Source organism: Meleagris gallopavo, chromosome 1 (genome assembly GCF_905368555.1).
Source record: "Meleagris gallopavo chromosome 1, MGAL_WU_HG_1.1, whole genome shotgun sequence".
NCBI classification, from domain to species: domain Eukaryota; kingdom Metazoa; phylum Chordata; class Aves; order Galliformes; family Phasianidae; genus Meleagris; species Meleagris gallopavo.
This window is the reverse complement of record NC_139404.1, coordinates 24,086,450-24,103,848: the sequence shown is the minus strand read 5'-3', so window position 1 is coordinate 24,103,848 and position 17,399 is coordinate 24,086,450. Positions and strand designations below refer to the sequence as shown.

At 41.4% G+C, this 17,399-nt stretch overlaps 1 protein-coding gene across 1 annotated transcript in view; it reads right to left on the bottom strand.

The window, feature by feature from the left end:
* Positions 1–13,664, bottom strand: part of CTTNBP2 (cortactin binding protein 2) — a 78,558-nt gene extending 64,894 nt beyond the window's left edge. Inside the window, exons 1-2 of the mRNA XM_085218948.1 lie at positions 13,227–13,664; positions 2,685–2,792 (exon numbers count right to left, since the gene is read on the bottom strand). Of these exons, the coding sequence (XP_085075074.1) occupies positions 2,685–2,792; positions 13,227–13,295 (177 nt within the window). The 5' untranslated portion in view covers positions 13,296–13,664. The remainder of the gene's footprint in view (positions 1–2,684; positions 2,793–13,226) is intronic.
* Positions 13,665–17,399: the final 3,735 nt, after the last annotated feature.

Here is a 17,399-nt window from a genome sequence, read left to right as displayed (position 1 = left end):
AGGGCAGACTAAGAGACATGCATCAAACAAGTCCTACAATGGGAAGTGTGGCAGATGAAGGTTACTAACACTACCTGAGTCAGTCTTTTAATTATATTCAGAGTTATCAGTTCTTTTGTCAACAGTCAAGATTACTTCATTTTATTGCCAGGAATTTTCCAGGAGAGATATTTTCAATAGATACATAAGTACTATTTACTGCACAAAGCGTACAAATGCTCAGTTAAACTCTACAAAATGAGTACAAATACTGGTATGTACTTTTAACAATGATGTATTTATATTTTAGTGATTACAGAGAAAAATCTGAGATGACAACCATAAGGATGAACAGTTACTTTCTATCAGATTAAAAGATCTGGCTCTTCAGTCTTAGAAAAAGATCAGGAACATATAAAATGACTTAAGTGTATACATAAGAGCAATTAAAAACTGTCAATAAAATCACTTAGAAGAGAGCTCGGTAGTAAATCAGCAGCTTCTGACCCATCAAAAAAATTAGGCTTTGAAACAGCCTTGCTCTGGGATTAAAAAACCAAACACAAATCAGAAAAACAAACCTGCTCCCACGGTGCCCTAGCTTTTCAAAAAAGATCTCCATCAGCTTTTCAAATAGTAACGTAAGAGGTCATTTCCATTTCCTCATGGCTGTAAGGATACATGAAGCAAGGTACATTTTGACAGATGAGCATATGAAGTCAATATCAAATTCAACATGATTCCAAAGGGATTATCTTGTTATTTACTTCTTAAAAAGATCTATATCTGGCTATCTGGTAGCTTATTTTGTAGGTTGCATAGATGCAACAGCCACTAATACTGCTGACCTGTGGTAACTGATTCTCAAGAAGCCAGAAGATCCCCAAGTATCATATTCCAAGATATCAGGATACAGCTCCTCAGCAGGTACAATTTCCAAGTTTCTTAGTACTGGTATAGTTAATCAGGCAAACTGCCTGGAAGAATGAGTTCCATGTGGATTTTGTTTACAGGATTTTACTAGAAAAATACAAGGATTGAGGTGCAAGAGAATAAGAGACAAAAAAACCCAAAACCAACAAGAAAAAAATCCCACCACTTTTCAATATCTGTATGCCATAGATGAAATGAAGCAGTTTTTATGCTGATCGGTATTGGTCAGCCAAAAATGCTGTAGACATACTGACACACTACTCATTTCAGCAGGTGTATGGGAATCCAATGTAGACTTCCTTTTCCTTGCTACACTATGGAGGATTTTTAGCATTTATTCTCATTCAGTGTGCATTTTTATTTTATTTTTTAATTTAATCGAGGCTCAAAACATCCACTGTTTGGTATGCAGTGCAGTAGCTTGACCATGAACATGTATTTAAGAAATTTTTCTGAATGTTTCATTCATATTCATGCAAAATTAAGAGAGTCAAAAAACCCCCAAACAAATAAAAAACAGATTCCAAGTGGGGCTGTGCACATTGTTCCCCCTTTTACAGAATCTTAGCTGGTAGTCAGAGAAAATAAAAGGTCCTTGTCTGGGCAAATGAGATGTGAAATTGTAAGGAGGCTAGATGAAAAGGCAATACATTTCAGTGTACTTATATACCTGAAGGCCAAACACCACGTGACTTCAAAGTGCAGTAATCCCCAAGAATCATATTGATTTCACCATTTTATTTTCACTACAAAATGAAAACTGCATTTTACAGCAAAGAGGTTTTATACTTATAAAATGTTTAGTTATTAATGCGGGTGCATCACTGACAGATTCTTTAAAGCTCCCTTTGCATAATGATGTGAAGTCATCACAAAACAAATTATAAATTGAATAAAAATGCATTTACAATTGTTACTGCAACATTACCAATGAAAAATATTTGCACACTGCCTGATAATCATTCCATATACTACTAATCTTCATTAATGTATTTTGATACGCTAAGTTTTTGCTTTAAGAAACTTTAAAGGGTAAAATTTGTCTGTATCCAACCGTGAAGTTGCAAATATTTTCAGCCCATGTAAGATTGTTTTCCCCCAAAACCTGCAGCCTGTTTAGAAGCTCTATTTAAATTGATCCAGAACAGAATAAAATTTGGATTTGTTACAGCCAAAAAAATGTATCATCTTATTAAAATACAGTTTTGTTTGTACATCACCAGTCAACTTTCAGACTGAAACCTGCCAAAATAGAAATCAAACCCACGTGCAAAGCACAGCAAAAAAAAAGAAAGATAAAAATCATATCAAATACCCATGAGTGCTGTCAGAATATCACATAATTTACTTTTTTTTTAAAAAAAGAAAATAAAAGTAAAATGAAAATTTCCCTAGTTGGACATAGCCATTCTATTTTGTCCCTCCTTCCATCTTACAGAAAAATAACACATTCTCCTTTGAAGTTACTCCTCCATCTTGCAAATAATAGATTCTACAGTATAACAGAAAGTAAAAAGCAAGTCATTTTGCCATTTTTGTACTTCTTACTCTGAAACTTTGTGGGCATTTTACAACAAAATTACATAGAGTTACTGAATGACAATTATTAAACAAGAACATATTTGCTATTACTAAGATTTAGTCAACCTATAACTTAAACACCAGAATTTATTCTTCCACTAATAACACTCTATGCCAAGTACAAAGGAAGCGACAAAAGAGAATGTTAAAAACAAAACCAAACAAGCAGTCACAAGAACCCAGTAACTCACCCGCAAAGCTTCAATTACAAGGTCTCGTGCTTCCAGTTCTCCTTCCATTATACTCAGAAGCATCCGCAACTCCGGCTTGCTCAAGTTATCCACATCAAACTCTCTTTTCTGGAAGAAACAAAACACTGATGAATACGCTAAATAAAGGACTGCAGTGGCTAATGCAGATCCAAATTACAGATATATCAGCATCCTAATTATGGGTTCCTCTAACATCCATGACCGTCGAAAGTTGAGGTGCCTTTTCTTGTAGCTACAAAGTCAGAGTAAGTCACAGAGACCTTCTATTTAAGATGAAGAAATTAAAAGCCCAGTGATGTGACACTGCTTCAAATCTTCTGCTGTTGGAAGAAATCGATAATTCTAAGTCTCCTGAATAATAGAAGTGAAATGTTAAAAAAAAAAAACTTAGTGACAAACAGTGCATAGCAACATAAAGGTTGGAAAAGACCTTCAAGATCATCTAGTTCAACCATCAACCATCACCCCATGCCCACTAAAACATGTCCTTCAGTGCCACACCTGCACATTTCGTGAATACCTTCCTAATATTCAACCTGAACCTCCCCTGGCAAAACTGGGGTTATTACCTCTCATCCTACTGCTGTTAGATAGGAGAAGATGCCGATCCCTACATCGACACAGCCTCCTGTCAGGTAGTTGTTGAGAGCAATGAGGTCTCCCCTGAGCCTTCTCCAGCCTCAGCAACCCCACTTCCCTCAGCTGCTTTCCATAAGTTCCTGTACAACCTCACAGTGACAGAATTGTTTCACCAGACCTGAAACAGCACACTAGGAATGAAGGCAAGAGAGAGTGGCAGTCTTTTATAGGGAGGGGCAGGGGGGATGCTATGATTACCTACAAAACCCAAAGGTAGGAGATGAGTCTGCTCACTAATCCACACAATGCGAACAGAAAGGACTGCTTAGTAAATTTAGAAGGGCATCATTTTAAAGAAGAGAAAACATTCCACACGCCAGACTCAATTGAGCAGCATGATCAGTAGCACACTATTCACTGAAAGGGAACAGTGAAGTTCTTGCTGTGATGTAGATGTGTCTTCTAGCAAAGCCCTGAGATACAAACACATATCTGTCTTCAGTATGAGATAATCAGTTGCCAAATTAGCTGAACTGCTTATCTGGACATACTACCTGTTTTCCCTGAAGGATGAAGTCAAATGTAAGAGCTCAGTTACCCTGGCACTTGACTTTCTCTCTGGAAAATCCAATAAAAATTAAAGTACCATTTCTTCTGTCTCAAGGCAAGAGGAGAGCAGAAGAGTTGTTCTTCCCTCTGGTTAGAAAGTCATGGATCATAACTTCCCAAAAGCTGTAACTATATTAGATTTACTCTGAGTTCCATTTTTCACTTTGCACTTCAAACAGGTGCACAAATGGCTAGTGAGAGCCACATGCTCTCACTATTAGCTGGTCATATTCAATGCACAGTGGACTAAGCTTCCTTGTCTATTTGAACAACATGGGGCAACAAAGAGGACCAATGATTTCTATTAATCATAACTATTTCTGGGACACGGCCATCCACTCCAACCAATATTTCTGGACTGAACAATAATTACCTTTTATTTTTCCTACCTGGGTCAGCTATTGCTCTAAACCAAAAGATACCTCTTATCCTACATGTCAACGAGTCACTGAATATAATCTGTCTCTGAAGGCTTTTTCATAACATGCTAAAACTTCTCTCAATTCTACATTTTGTTCACAATCTGTGGATGTGTATGTGCAAAGTTACTTTTAGTAACTAGATCTTCCTTATAAAATCTTGTGTAAGCGGATCGGACTTTGCCTCTCAGGCTGCAGCATATCTCTTTCCCAATCCTTCTAACCATTAATTTAATTCAGTCCGATAGCAGGACCCACTTATGCACCCTTCTTCTATGAACTACTTTATAATGTCTAAAGGCTCAAGGACAGTAACTGATTTATTCATATAATTTCCCTCAAGAGGAAAAACTGCCTCCATTTCTCAAATGGAAAACTGATGCAGAGATATCAAGTACTTTTTCCCAACCACAGAAAGCAGTGTCAAACAGTAACAGCCTGACATCTCCATTCAGTGGTTTCCCCTTCTAAAATCTCATTCCCTTATCTGTCAAGAAGAGATGCCCAGCACTTCTGGTAGGCATGGCCGAAGTGAAATGATGCACAAAAGCAAGAAACATCATCCTACTCTTCTAAGTCAGTAAATCCAGCTTGCCAGGAGGTAAAAGCTCTTTGTCAAAGGACTGATTGTATATCACAGGTGAAACTTTTCATTTCTAAATCTCCTACAAGACATAAATGAAAATGCTCTTCTATTCATTACAAACCAGAGGCACAATTCAACAGGTGAATAACTATGAGAGCTTTTTTTTTTAACTAAGCATCTGATCAAAGCAATTAAAGTAAATTTTACTCAAGTACATACTTCAAACTAGAGCATATGAAAAAAACATCAACAACAAGTAATTCAGAGTGCTCTCTAGTAATTTAAAGTTAGATAAAAATAAACACAAAAATGCTAATGGAAAGACATATCAATGACATACACAGCTCAGTTTTCATATTTTTCATTTTGAAAACTTGAAATAAGAACGAGCAACACCACTTCATAAATGAACAGCTCTAGTAGATCAGACTAAAAGCCCACTTAGCCTGTTTTCAAAAGCAGCCAATGATGGGTGCCTTGAAATCGCTACCAGAACAGGACAAGCACATAATGATGCTTCCCAGAAACACTCTCCCAGCCACCAGAAGTTTTCAGCTTATGCACTTTCAGAGCTATAAACAACAATTCTGCATGTAGTAGTCCTTGATGGACTTCACATGAATTTGCCCCTTTGCTTTTTGAATCTTTCTGTAATTTTTAGAATCCATAACATTCTGAGACTCAACTATACATTGTATGAAGAATCACGACCTTTGCTGTCAATCTGCCCATTAGCTACTTTTGCTTGGTGTGTTCCAATGTATTAAACCTAGATATAGCATACAATGAAATAGAGCTATGCTTCCTCAAAGACATCTTCTGGGGACCAAGCATGGCAGGCTTGCTTGAAGTTCTCATCCTGATGAAGAATTGCTGGCCTTACTTTTAGCGAAAATTGTTGTTTAGTTCCAGAAAAATAATCTCCCTAACATCTTCCAGTGGAGCAGTCGCTCTTACACCTCCAGAAAATAAGACTCCATTAGTAGCACATGGCTTATGTGTCATCTGGGGTTTTGCTACAATAGGTCTGGTAAAGTGCCAAGCTGTAACAATTTCACCAACGATTTAAAAACTACGTAACCAAGCCATCCTCTACATCGGTTTTACAACACAGATATATGAATATGTTGCCCGAGGGTGAAATTCGGCATACACTACCAGAACTCAGGAGATATTTTTTCACTCCTTCTTTTGGATGTTAAAATGTCTGGTTTATTTGATTTATAAAGTAACTGAATAAGACTGTCTCAAAAACTTCATGTTATTTTTCAAACCAGCTTTGTAAGGGGTTTCTGCTGTCTGGCAGCAAGTACACTGACAATAGAGAAAACAGCTAATTAGCAAAAACTCATTCAAATTCCCACATATGTACCAAAAAAAAACAAACCAAACCAAACCAAAACTACACACACACATATATACATAAGCAAAATGGTGACCTGCACCACTCCAAGATGAAAACGAGCTCTAGCTTGAGCAAAGAAGATGACAAAAACAATTTCCAAACAAAAGAAAGCTGAGACAGGACAGCAGCGATTAACCTGGACAAGCGTTTCCTCCCCAGATCACCTTAGGAAAAAGAGGAAAGAGGATGGAGTGGGAAGGTTACCAAGAGGCAAAGAAACAGAAGAGACTCTTTCCCACATTGGTAGCTATTCAGAGGAGAGACGACAAAAGCCTTTAGGATAAAGTTTGTCCCCTTTACCTCTCAAGAAAACAATGAAGTTTCTTGTGATAGATCAGCAGTACCAATAGTTTGGTTTTGCTGATCTAGCCCAGTCAATACTACCGGCGACCTTAGGAGAAAAGAGTATCATTGACTACACTACCACAGCAGCTGTTAGAAACTCCAGCACCTTCAGAAGTCTGCATAGGTCAAGCAGGAAAGTCACAGTTGTGTAGAAAGCAGGTTAACTGCTTTAACTGGATTAATCAGAAGTAACCACAGAAAACAACCTCCTTCCTGCTCAGAAGGCAGCTAGATGACCTATTTAAAGATGGAGCTGGCTGACAACCCGTGACCTGGGAAAGAAACCTGTGAAGCATAATTAAGGCCTGAGATGGACAGACAAGAGGATAAGTTTTTTAAAAAGTCTATAGGGAAACACAGGAAGAGTCCTTTCAGAAGAGAAGGGAAAGGTACAAATCTACATTTGTTATTGTATGGGAACTGCTGAATCACGGCCTGAACCTCTGATTAATCACCTGAGGCGAGCAATGAGTCAGCCATGGGAGCACAGGTGAAGGCAATTCACCTGTGCTGCAGGAAGGGGTGGAGCCTGGCTCCACTTCTAGACCCATTTAAGAGCTGACTGCCAGTGGGGAAGGAGCTCTTCTGGAGATCCACTCCACTGGAGATTTCCATGTGAGCCCAGAATACAGGTGGGTGTACCTAACGTTTCTGTTTCCTGCTTTGGTGTAACAACAATGTAGCCAAGCTCTCTGCTATACCATAACATCTGTACATTCGTTATCTGTACAGTTATATACTTTATATAGAGCTCTATTAAATACTTGCAAGAATCCTCTTGAGGATTCACAGAGTAGACTTCCAAGATGAGCTTTTAAAATAGAATTTAAACTAGATGGATTTGGTATTAGTTATTAGTTGAAAAATGTAAACTTCTAATATCACGCTGGCCCACAGCTGTCAGGTCCATGATACAAATGCACCAGGGAAACATAACCCTGATTCACATATTTGACAACCATGTCCAGGTAGAACTCATCTTAACACAGATAAGCATGTTACAACTAACTCTGTTTTGTTCCCTGCACAGAAGTATCTAGTGCAATCTGAGGTATCAGAGAGACCTTTTAGAGGCAGATAAATATGATGCAGAATCACCCATGCCATTTGGATGGGTAGCCAGCTGTGATAGCACAGAATGCTGCATGTGGACTGCTAATGGCAGGCCTGAGGACAGGACTGAGACACCTACAGGAAGACTGAAGGCACTGTGTGAATGAGTTGAATAATCTCCTGCTGTATGCAACAGAAGCCCGATCAGTCCAGTCAAAATAGCCAAGAAAGCTATTGAGCTAACCAGCCAGCAGAACTACTTGCTTGAGGCTCCACTTGAGGTATTGGTTGGATTTCCACTTCCTGTAATAGGATAATTAACACTGTGCATATATGAAAACACATTTAAGTGCCTTGAATCCCACTAATACCTCCAAGAGTCACTAGCCTATTCACTTCACTTAAAACCAGAGAAATACATAAATCTGTTTCCAAAACAGTTCATTCCTTGTAAACCACTTCATTCTTTCCACCAAGTATAAAAGAAATTTTCAAGACCTAGCACAGCATTAACGTGGGTACATGTGCAACATGTGCAAATAAATCCCATTCTTTCCTAATAAAGAAAACTCTGCAAAAAGAAAATAAGTGGTTATAATATCCATGCAGTGTTCATGGATAGTTCACAGAATACATGATGAATTGTTTTTGGCTGTGCAAGATCTCTTCTTTAGGCTGAAACCAGAGAATGAATTTGACACCATGCTTGTCCAGAAGTTATATTATGTAAGAATACATGTCCAGTTCTTACCATATCCAGGACAAACTCAAGAAATAAGAAGTGATCAACAGAAAGGTTAATGTCCAGGACTTCAGTACAGTTTAGTGCAATCTTACCTAAGAGACCATGAGAGAACCTGACATTCATTTAATTATTCCCATCCATTAGCTCAATGATTTACTGAATAGATCACAACTAAAGTTACCTGTTTATTCTGCTCCCCTCTTCTCCAAGCACAGCATTTTTTTTGCTTTTTTTTTTTCTTAAAGGTTTTCCTTAAAAGGCAGGGGTGGTTTTGTTCAGCGGGTGTGGATTTTTGTTTTTGCTCGGGCTAACTGCAAAACTTTTTAACAGCTTTGGCATTAAGCATAAATAAACTTCAGAACTGAGAAATGTATTCTGGAAACCAAAAAACAGCCCACAGCTCCTCCAAAATTAGTAAGACACTGACCTTTACATATACCCAGATATTCTCACAGCTGTTAAAACACGTTTGCAAACTATGAACAGCACAAAGGTACTAAGGCATCTTTGATTTCAGGTTAAGTCAGGTATCTATGTATTTTTTTTCATAGATCTAGGCTTACATCAGCCCTTCTGCAACCATGCTTAAAACTGTTACTTTAATTTAACAGGGAATTCCTGTTCTGAAAGTCACTTCCAAGTAAGCCACTTCTAAGGCAAATAGTATGATTTGATCTAAATAGTGGTACACTCTTGAAGTTCTCTTCAGAACAACTTACAAGTCTTTCAGAATTTGATATCTTACCTTGTCCTACTTAAGGCTAAGAAACAATGCCCAGGAAACCTTTACTTCACACACCAAGGAAGGCAGTACCTCTAGGCCTACTGACTTCTTCCTGTTTACATATGCAATGATGACACAAGGGAGGGGTGGGTGCAGAGGCAGACCTTCCCTTGTTGTTTTCCTACATCAAGCTCTTTCTTTCCCCTTTCAGCTTCATTTCCATCTCTATTCCCATTTTGCTATACCAACTTTGAGGCCACAGCGGGGCCTCTCTCTCCCACACTTATACAAACATCAAAGCAGCTGAGAAAAGAACAGGATGTATTACATCCTGAAGACTTGTTCCTCCTCACCATTTTCACACGCCGGGCTCGCTGTGCTGCCCCTGTGCATTTCACTCTTAATGAATGTGATGTGTCCTCATTTGGAAGAGAAGGGGCCCTCCCAACAAATGAAGGGATGCTGAGTGACCTGCCATGGATAACAACCATGGAGGATGGCGGCACAGAACACAAAGGGATGTAGGTTGGGCTGGGAGAGGAAGGGAAGACAGCAGGTTGGGTAGCAAGGCTTGGAGCATATCCCTACACCACAAATCAAGAGCAGACACTCATTACATAGGAGACCCAGCGCAGCAGCAGGACAAAACCAGACAACTGTGATGTCTTTGCATCACACCTACATGTTGGAACACCACAACAGTATTATGCATCTGACTAGATGAAAGTAACTTCTTTGAACATTAGCACTACACTGAGAACTCGTATTCAGATGAGGATCGTGGTAGTTAATTAAAGTCCTTTTGCAAGTGACTATTTTCCAAGATGTACAGTCCCTAATAAGAGATACAGGCTTTGCTTCTCAAGGGTTATGATCTCATTTTCTGCTACATGTAGTATTTCTCAGATAAGAATCTTCACAACTTATTTGTGTCAGTATCTGTAACTGATGTGACCAAATCACTATTCAGCATTTCACTGTATTGACCAGAATGGCAATTCTACTACAAATGTTCTTACAGATCAACAGATAATGAATACAAGCTAAATTTAAAAACTTACTAAATGTCATTATAAAGTGCACGGAATTTCTCTCTGCTTACTTTGTTTAGTCACCAAGTTTTAATCCACTTAACATTGACAGTTTTGCTTTTTTTTTTTTTTCCTGTAGCACAACTTTTTATACTGTTACTTGATCCATAGCAAACCAGACTGATCTTTTCAAGTACGTACACATCATTCTCAATGAAATTTTGACAGATGAAGACAGGAAATAATCCCTACTTGCTTCAGAGAATCAAGATATCATTCCACCTGTATGCTGTATGTGTACAGAGACACCAGAAAGGATTGCCTTTTGAAGAAAAATACCTTTCGTGTGTTTGATCACTGGTCAAGAAAAACCAGAAGTAGAGATTTTACTGGATAATGTTAACAAACTATTAGAAATAGCAGACTTTTCATGCTATTTGTTAAACATCTACCAAAGCTATAATGTGTGACAAGCTGGCTCTCTACATGTAGCGCGTAGCATTCAATATTTCAACAAGATGACTGTGAAATTGAATTATTTCTTGCTATTACATAATCATTTTTTGGTAGACAGTACACTGATGGAAGCAATTCAAAGATGTCTTGAAATACACACTCATGCTTTCCTGAATTCTAGTCCAAATTGCCCAACACGGTCTCACTGGCTCAGGCAATCATGCTGCATGGGTATTGGAAAGGACAAGACCATGCCATGCCATTTAACCTTGTCATCCTTTCCACAACAAAACCACTAATATTTCATGACAGATAACTGAGGAACTCAGAAAGATAAGGCTATCAGCCTTACTCCTAAACTACAGAACAGCCTGGGGTTTTACAGTCACTTCCTCTAGAGAGGGAAAGAATAAAGATTTCACATCTTCATATTTGATCCTTTTCTACAATGGCTCTAAGAACAGCAAAAAAGACCCAAGTAGTTTTGTTTTCTTTTTCCCAGTGATACTACTGATAGCGTATCTGCTGGTGTACCAAGATAGAGGAGTAACAGCATTTAGTATGAAAACACTCTACTGTACATTTACTGCTTACACTGTATAATTTGCATATTAATAATTACTATTAAAAACACTATTCCTACCATTTTCCATTGCATCATTTGTACAGTCAGCATTCTGAGAACTCAACCTAAAACTGTACAGAGTTTTGCATGACTTACAATATTGCCACCTGGATGCTTACTGTCACCCTAACAAGTATGCAAGATGTTTCCATTCATAATTCTTTATCTTGAATATAAAGACAGAAAATAAGTTTTTGTACTAACTCTTCAACAGGAACATCAGAGTACTGCACAAATATTTTTAAAATCTTTCCATTGCACAGAGGTGTTACTTTCGCACACAAAAACTAGAATGAAATTGACAACTGTGATACCAAGAAAATACAGGATGAAAAGAGACATTAAAGGACTGAATGCAAATTAAAAGTCCTTTTAAAAATATTTTATTGCTGCTTAAGCACAGTTTCTACTTTAATTACAGAGCAACTTTGCAGTACAGGTTACTTTCCAGTACCTGCAGATTTAGAAGAATATTTTCAAAGCAATGTGGTGTAGAGCTATCAGTCCTACATGACAATGAGCACCAACCTGCATGACCAGCACATGCAGGACTGCCCAACAGGGCAGTATTGGAATACTGCTTCATTATGAGCTACTCCTGTGAGTTCTTCAAACTCAGAAAAAAAAATAAAGGCAGTAGTCATATAAAACACTGAAGAATTCAGCATAAATATTTTTTACTCAAAGCCAGGACTTTAGAACTGTTTAATATTTTGCTTTTATGAACTGTTATCTTAATACTCTTTCATGTCACAGTTCTGCCATTGTTTCGAAAGAGCAATGTTATTTGCTTTGTAAGGCTTTCCTTCCCTCTTTTTTTTTTTTAATATATTTTTTATTTTCTTATTTAAGTAAAACTCAGTTTCTAAACAGGGCAGAAGTTAATCTTCCTCGTGTGCATTAACGGTGCAGTCAGAACACGGTTTCAGGTAAGATTTGTGCCTGCTTGAAAGAGAGTAAATAAATAAATAAATAAGCCGTCAGCATCTTCAATCCCACAGAAGCCGGTGCCATCCTTTCTTCTGGCGTTACTCCCTTCAGCAACGATCCAACCTCAAAGGCGTACCTCAACGCTTTTAGCACCCTGAACTCGGTATTTCGTTACACGGAGAGGCGCTCAGGGGCTGCTCCCGGACCGCCCCGGCTCTCGCACAGCTGCCCCCGCACGACCTCCAGCCCCGCCGGACCGGCCAGCACCGCGCTGCCCGCAGGGGCCCCGGGCGCTGCGGGTCGGGAAGAGCTGAGGGGAGAACCTCTGTTCTCCCGCCACGCAATAGGCGACGAGCCGGAGAAAGGACGGCAAAGGTGCGCAGCGGGAATCAGCCTGCATTCGGACGTAGCCGCGCGCAGTGCCCGCCTCACACAGCGCCTCACACAGCCCGCTGCTCGGGAACAGGGAGCCCGACGGCCCCTCCGCGCAGCCCTGCCGCCCGGGGCCCCTCACAGCCCGCGGACGGGAGGGAAAGGGGCGCTGCCCGGCGTCCCTCATCCGCACAGGGATGAACGAGAGAGAAACGGGAGAAAGGAGACAGAGAGCTCCTGCGGGCGAGGATTCAGATGAGCGCTTCCCCAGCCCCGAGCTGCGGGCTCCGGGCGCTGTCACCACCTCCACTCCGGGAAAGGGACCGGAGCAGCCCCGCCGCGCCGCCCAGCCTGCGCCCTCCCCGCCCCGAGCCCCTCAGCCGGGCGGGCAGCGGGAAGGAACAATGGGGCAGCCCCCGAGGAAGGCAGACGGGGAAAGAGAGGACCCCCGCGCTCGCCCCTCTTCTCTCCCGGGGCGGGACAGAGCTCCCCGCCGCAGCCGAGCCCCGTCCCGCCCCGGGGGAGAAGGAGGGCGGAGGGACGGAGCGGGGGGAGGCAGGTCTCCGGGCACCGTTCTGCTCCGTCCCATCCCCACCGCAGCCCTCCTCGCCCCGGTCGGGTCCGACCCCCCGGCCCGGTTACCGCTGCCGTAGCCGCCGAGTCCTCCTGCGCGCCGGAGCCCGGCTCGCCGCTCGCGCCCTCCGTCGCCATCTTCCCGCTGTAACGGCTCCGGCGCGGAGCGCGGCGCGGAGCCGAGTGGCAGCCGCCGCCGCCCGGCGCTTAACCCCCTCCCCGCCGGTACCGGGCCCACCGGCGGCTCGGAGCTTAACCCCTCCTGCGCCGCGCCAACGCCGCGCCGCCGGCCGAGGCGACCGAGTCCCGGCGTTGGGCCACCGGGCGGTCGGGTTTCCCCTCCTCTCCTCCGCCCCCCGCCATCAGGCGGCCCGCAGCCAGGCGGAGGCGGGGGAGCGGGACCCCGCCGCGGGCCGCCCGCCCTTCATGGTGGCTGAGGGGAGTGCCCCTGGCACGGCGCGGCCCGCAGGCACCGCTCTGCTCCCTGCCCGCCTCCGTGGCTCGGGAGAATGGAGAGAAAGGATAGAGGAGAAGAAAGAAAGAGCTTGTGCGGTGTGGGCTCGGCTCACCTGCCCAGTTAGACCCAGCAGAAGTCTTGGAAGGAAAGTGTCTCTCTCTGTCTGGGGGTGCTGACAGGGGTGTGTCAGAAGGAGCACCTCTCTTGTCACCTCCCTATGGAGGACCGGGGAGGACGCTGCTGTAGCTGCTCCTTGTTTACTGACATGTTTACATGCCGAAGTGGCTTCTAGCCTGTAAGAGTGCGCTTTCATGCAGGCCTACCATAGGGGTCCAGATTAAAGCTTCTGCATGCAGCCCTAAAGCTCATCTTGGACTGAGGCTGCCCTTTGCCATTCCAGACCACAACCTCCTGGCTCAAAACCTATTTTAACCTCTCCAGAGGAAACCACTACCACACAGGTGGTCTGCCCCTCAGAGAACATGCCGTGCCGCCTGCCTCGAGGCCTTCCTCTTACAGTGAAAACCCACTTGGTAAACTACAGATCACCCTGAATGCATTCTCTTCCAGAACCAACATAATCAATGACAAGCAAAATCTGGGACCTGTTTGTTCTGCAGTCATGTATGACTTCCACATACAACACAAATAAACACACAGAGCCTTGCAGGTCTCCTCTAATACGGCTGCCTCACTTGTAGGTTTGTACTGATTCCCTTGGCACCACAACCAGACAAAAATGGACCCCTTGATAATAGATAATAGACAACAAATGTTCTTCTAAGCATGCTTTACCTAAGGATATGAGTGAGAACATACATGAACTTTCCCCTTTGCACACCCAGAATGGGAACCAATTAGCCATTAGGGAAATAAACAACAGTAATATAAACACAGTCTGAACAGAGCAGAATTCAGTGTGCAGAGTCCATTACAGAGCACAAAAACTCCAGTCAAACAGATGTATCCTAGGTTGAGGGTTGATTTTTTGGTATATTTTTTTTCCTTAAAAATCATCTAGCTCCCCGCCTACTCAAGTTTTACATTTTTTATGACTGTAGTGAGTGCTCATATTCCTTCCACTGCTGAAGCAGAGAAACTCCATTGATGTCAGAGCCCAAACCTACTTATTTTTCTCAGTTCCCAGAACTCTAATACCACTTAATTGGTTTCACGACATAATGTCTCTTGCTTGCTTTATTGAGAGCAAAGTACCATAATTATTATTTATCTACAATTCTAACAGTATGTGGTTCTTTGCCATTGAGAAACTCATTCAAAAGTCACAGGTATCATCATACTTACTTTTCTCCAAAGTGCTTTTGAACAATGAAGTTTTTTAACTGGTTTTGAGAAGATGTTTTCTCTTACTGAATCTTGTCTACCATTATCAATGTCCATATTTCCCTATTGTTTAACTTGCATTGGAATCAACTGTTCACCATCACAGTTACCTAAGTGTTTTTCTGTCAGAGCTGGTACAAAATATTCACACAATATGCTGTGTAAGTTTTATTTTTCAACTCCATCTGCATCACAGCAGTGATGTAGCAAAGGTTGCACCATTTATCTCTTGCCCTGCTGAGATCATAAACTCTGGTTTAGCTGATATTTCATCAATTACAGAGTGTACATTTATCAAAATAACAATGAATATTAGGTTAATCATACTTTACCATCTCAAGCTCAAAAACTGATCTCTCTTCATCTGAAGATAAATTTAGAAATGATTTCTGAGAGAAAAGGGGGTGGATGGCTCAGATCTCAGCCAACAAAAATTAATGGGATAGATGGACCAGCATCACTTCAGCTTCAAGCCCGCCCCCAGACAACTAATATCCAGCACATCATCTAAGTGTTGGAAATTGACCTACTGTTGTGCTTGAAAAGATGACAGGCATCCTTTTGAAGGGGAATGATCAAGATTTCTTCTTTACACCACTAAATGAATCATCACAACATTTTGAAAATATTGTTTTATGTAATTGTATGAGCCTCTACCAAGTGCCTGTGTTTTTTAACATTTTCCCCTAATGACAGCAACAAGACTTACTGATGGCAGGAGGGCACTGAAATCCATATTGGATATTACCAGTCACTACTGGGAGTAAATTCTCATACTATGTAGTATTGGTTTCTGCATCAGTGGTAGCAGTAGGGCCCAAAAGTATTTGAGATTTTGCTGCTCGAAGAACACCTTTGACTTGTGACCAGCTCTCAAGTGGGAAATGTTTATTCTTTGTCAGTGCTGCATCACTGAAGAAAGTATTACCTCTTTTCTGGTTTCTCTGTTTATGCTACTTGCTCTACACTTTCAGTAATAGAGCACCTGCACACATAACACATGAATTCAGAGAAGGACAGCTTGGCTGTTGCTTCTCCCATAGTGCACTGTCATTGCTCTGCCTGCGCTATGCAAAGTAAAACATCTCCTTAATGCAAGGCCAAACCAGAGCCTTGCTAGCAGGAGAAATTGTGAGTGCTGTTATAGATAATTTTATCACTACAGTAAGGCAAAATGAGTTGCTTTGCTCAGAGGAAAGTGTTCATTATTTTACTACTAGTTTACGGCTGGCAAACTGGAAGCAGTTTACTTTCTGCTCCAGTTTTACTAATGTTGAGTGACAGAAAGGATAGGCCACGCCTAGGAGCAGGCATTACAGCTGTGCTTTAGATGTGTTCCTCTCCTATGATTAGAGAGCTGGCACATAAAGGTGGGAAGTCCACAGCTCACAGGATGCAGCTGCTGTGCTGAACACTGCTCATTCCCTTCATTAGCACGTGTCTGCTGTGATAGAAAATGCATGCCTTGGATATACATTGGCAAGGAAGCAAACTGCTATGGATCTAAATCATACAGTGTATCAAGGTGTTACCACAATGCTATTAACCATACTCATGTAATGACAGCAACAACAACAAAATAAAATGGTATTTTATTCACACATTCCCCCCAAAATAGACTTATTCCTAAATTTAAAGCAAGCAGGAAATGCTGATCCCCCAAATACCTCAGTAGTAATTGTATCATCACAGTCTTTACAAAGGTCAGCCTAGTGCCAAATCAAGGCATTTCTGATTCACACTCATTTAGGACACATCAAGCCGAGCTAAACGGCATCATTCAGGTGCTGGACTGATCACTGCTTCTGGGAGCTTTGGTCCTGGAGACTTGCAAATATCGCAGAACACTGATAGCTGAACTGTTACCTTTTACCTTGGGTTTTGTGAATCATGGGCTACTTTCTCTGGAAGGTGGCACTCTATTGTCTGGGTGAAATTCAATAGACTGAGAATCAATATTCTAGAAGGCAAGTTGGCTGTTTTCTGAGGTTGCTAAACTAACATCAAAAAGGAAGGTGAAAAAGAGATAAAAATCGACCTGTTGAGAACGAAGTAGAATCTCCAGCGAGCATCAGAAGAGGAGCTCTAATTGGCTACGCACAAAGAGCACAGCTAATAAATAAAAAAGTATTGGAATTGTTGATTTATGAACATAAATTCAACAGTGCTCATATTACTGCAAGTTACTGAAGTGATTCACATGACTGGAATGTTGAAAACTGACTGTAATCTGCTTAGAAAGGCACAAGTGGACGAAAATGGAAAGAGCTCTATCAAAACGATGTTCTGTGTGTCAACATTGCTGACATCTCAGAAAAGGATATTTGAATGTTTATGGATAATATTTTAATATTTAAAGCACAAACTGAAGTATTAGTGTCTACTGTAAACTTCACATCATACTGCAGGACCAAGCTACAAGATTTTAAAGTATCTTTCAC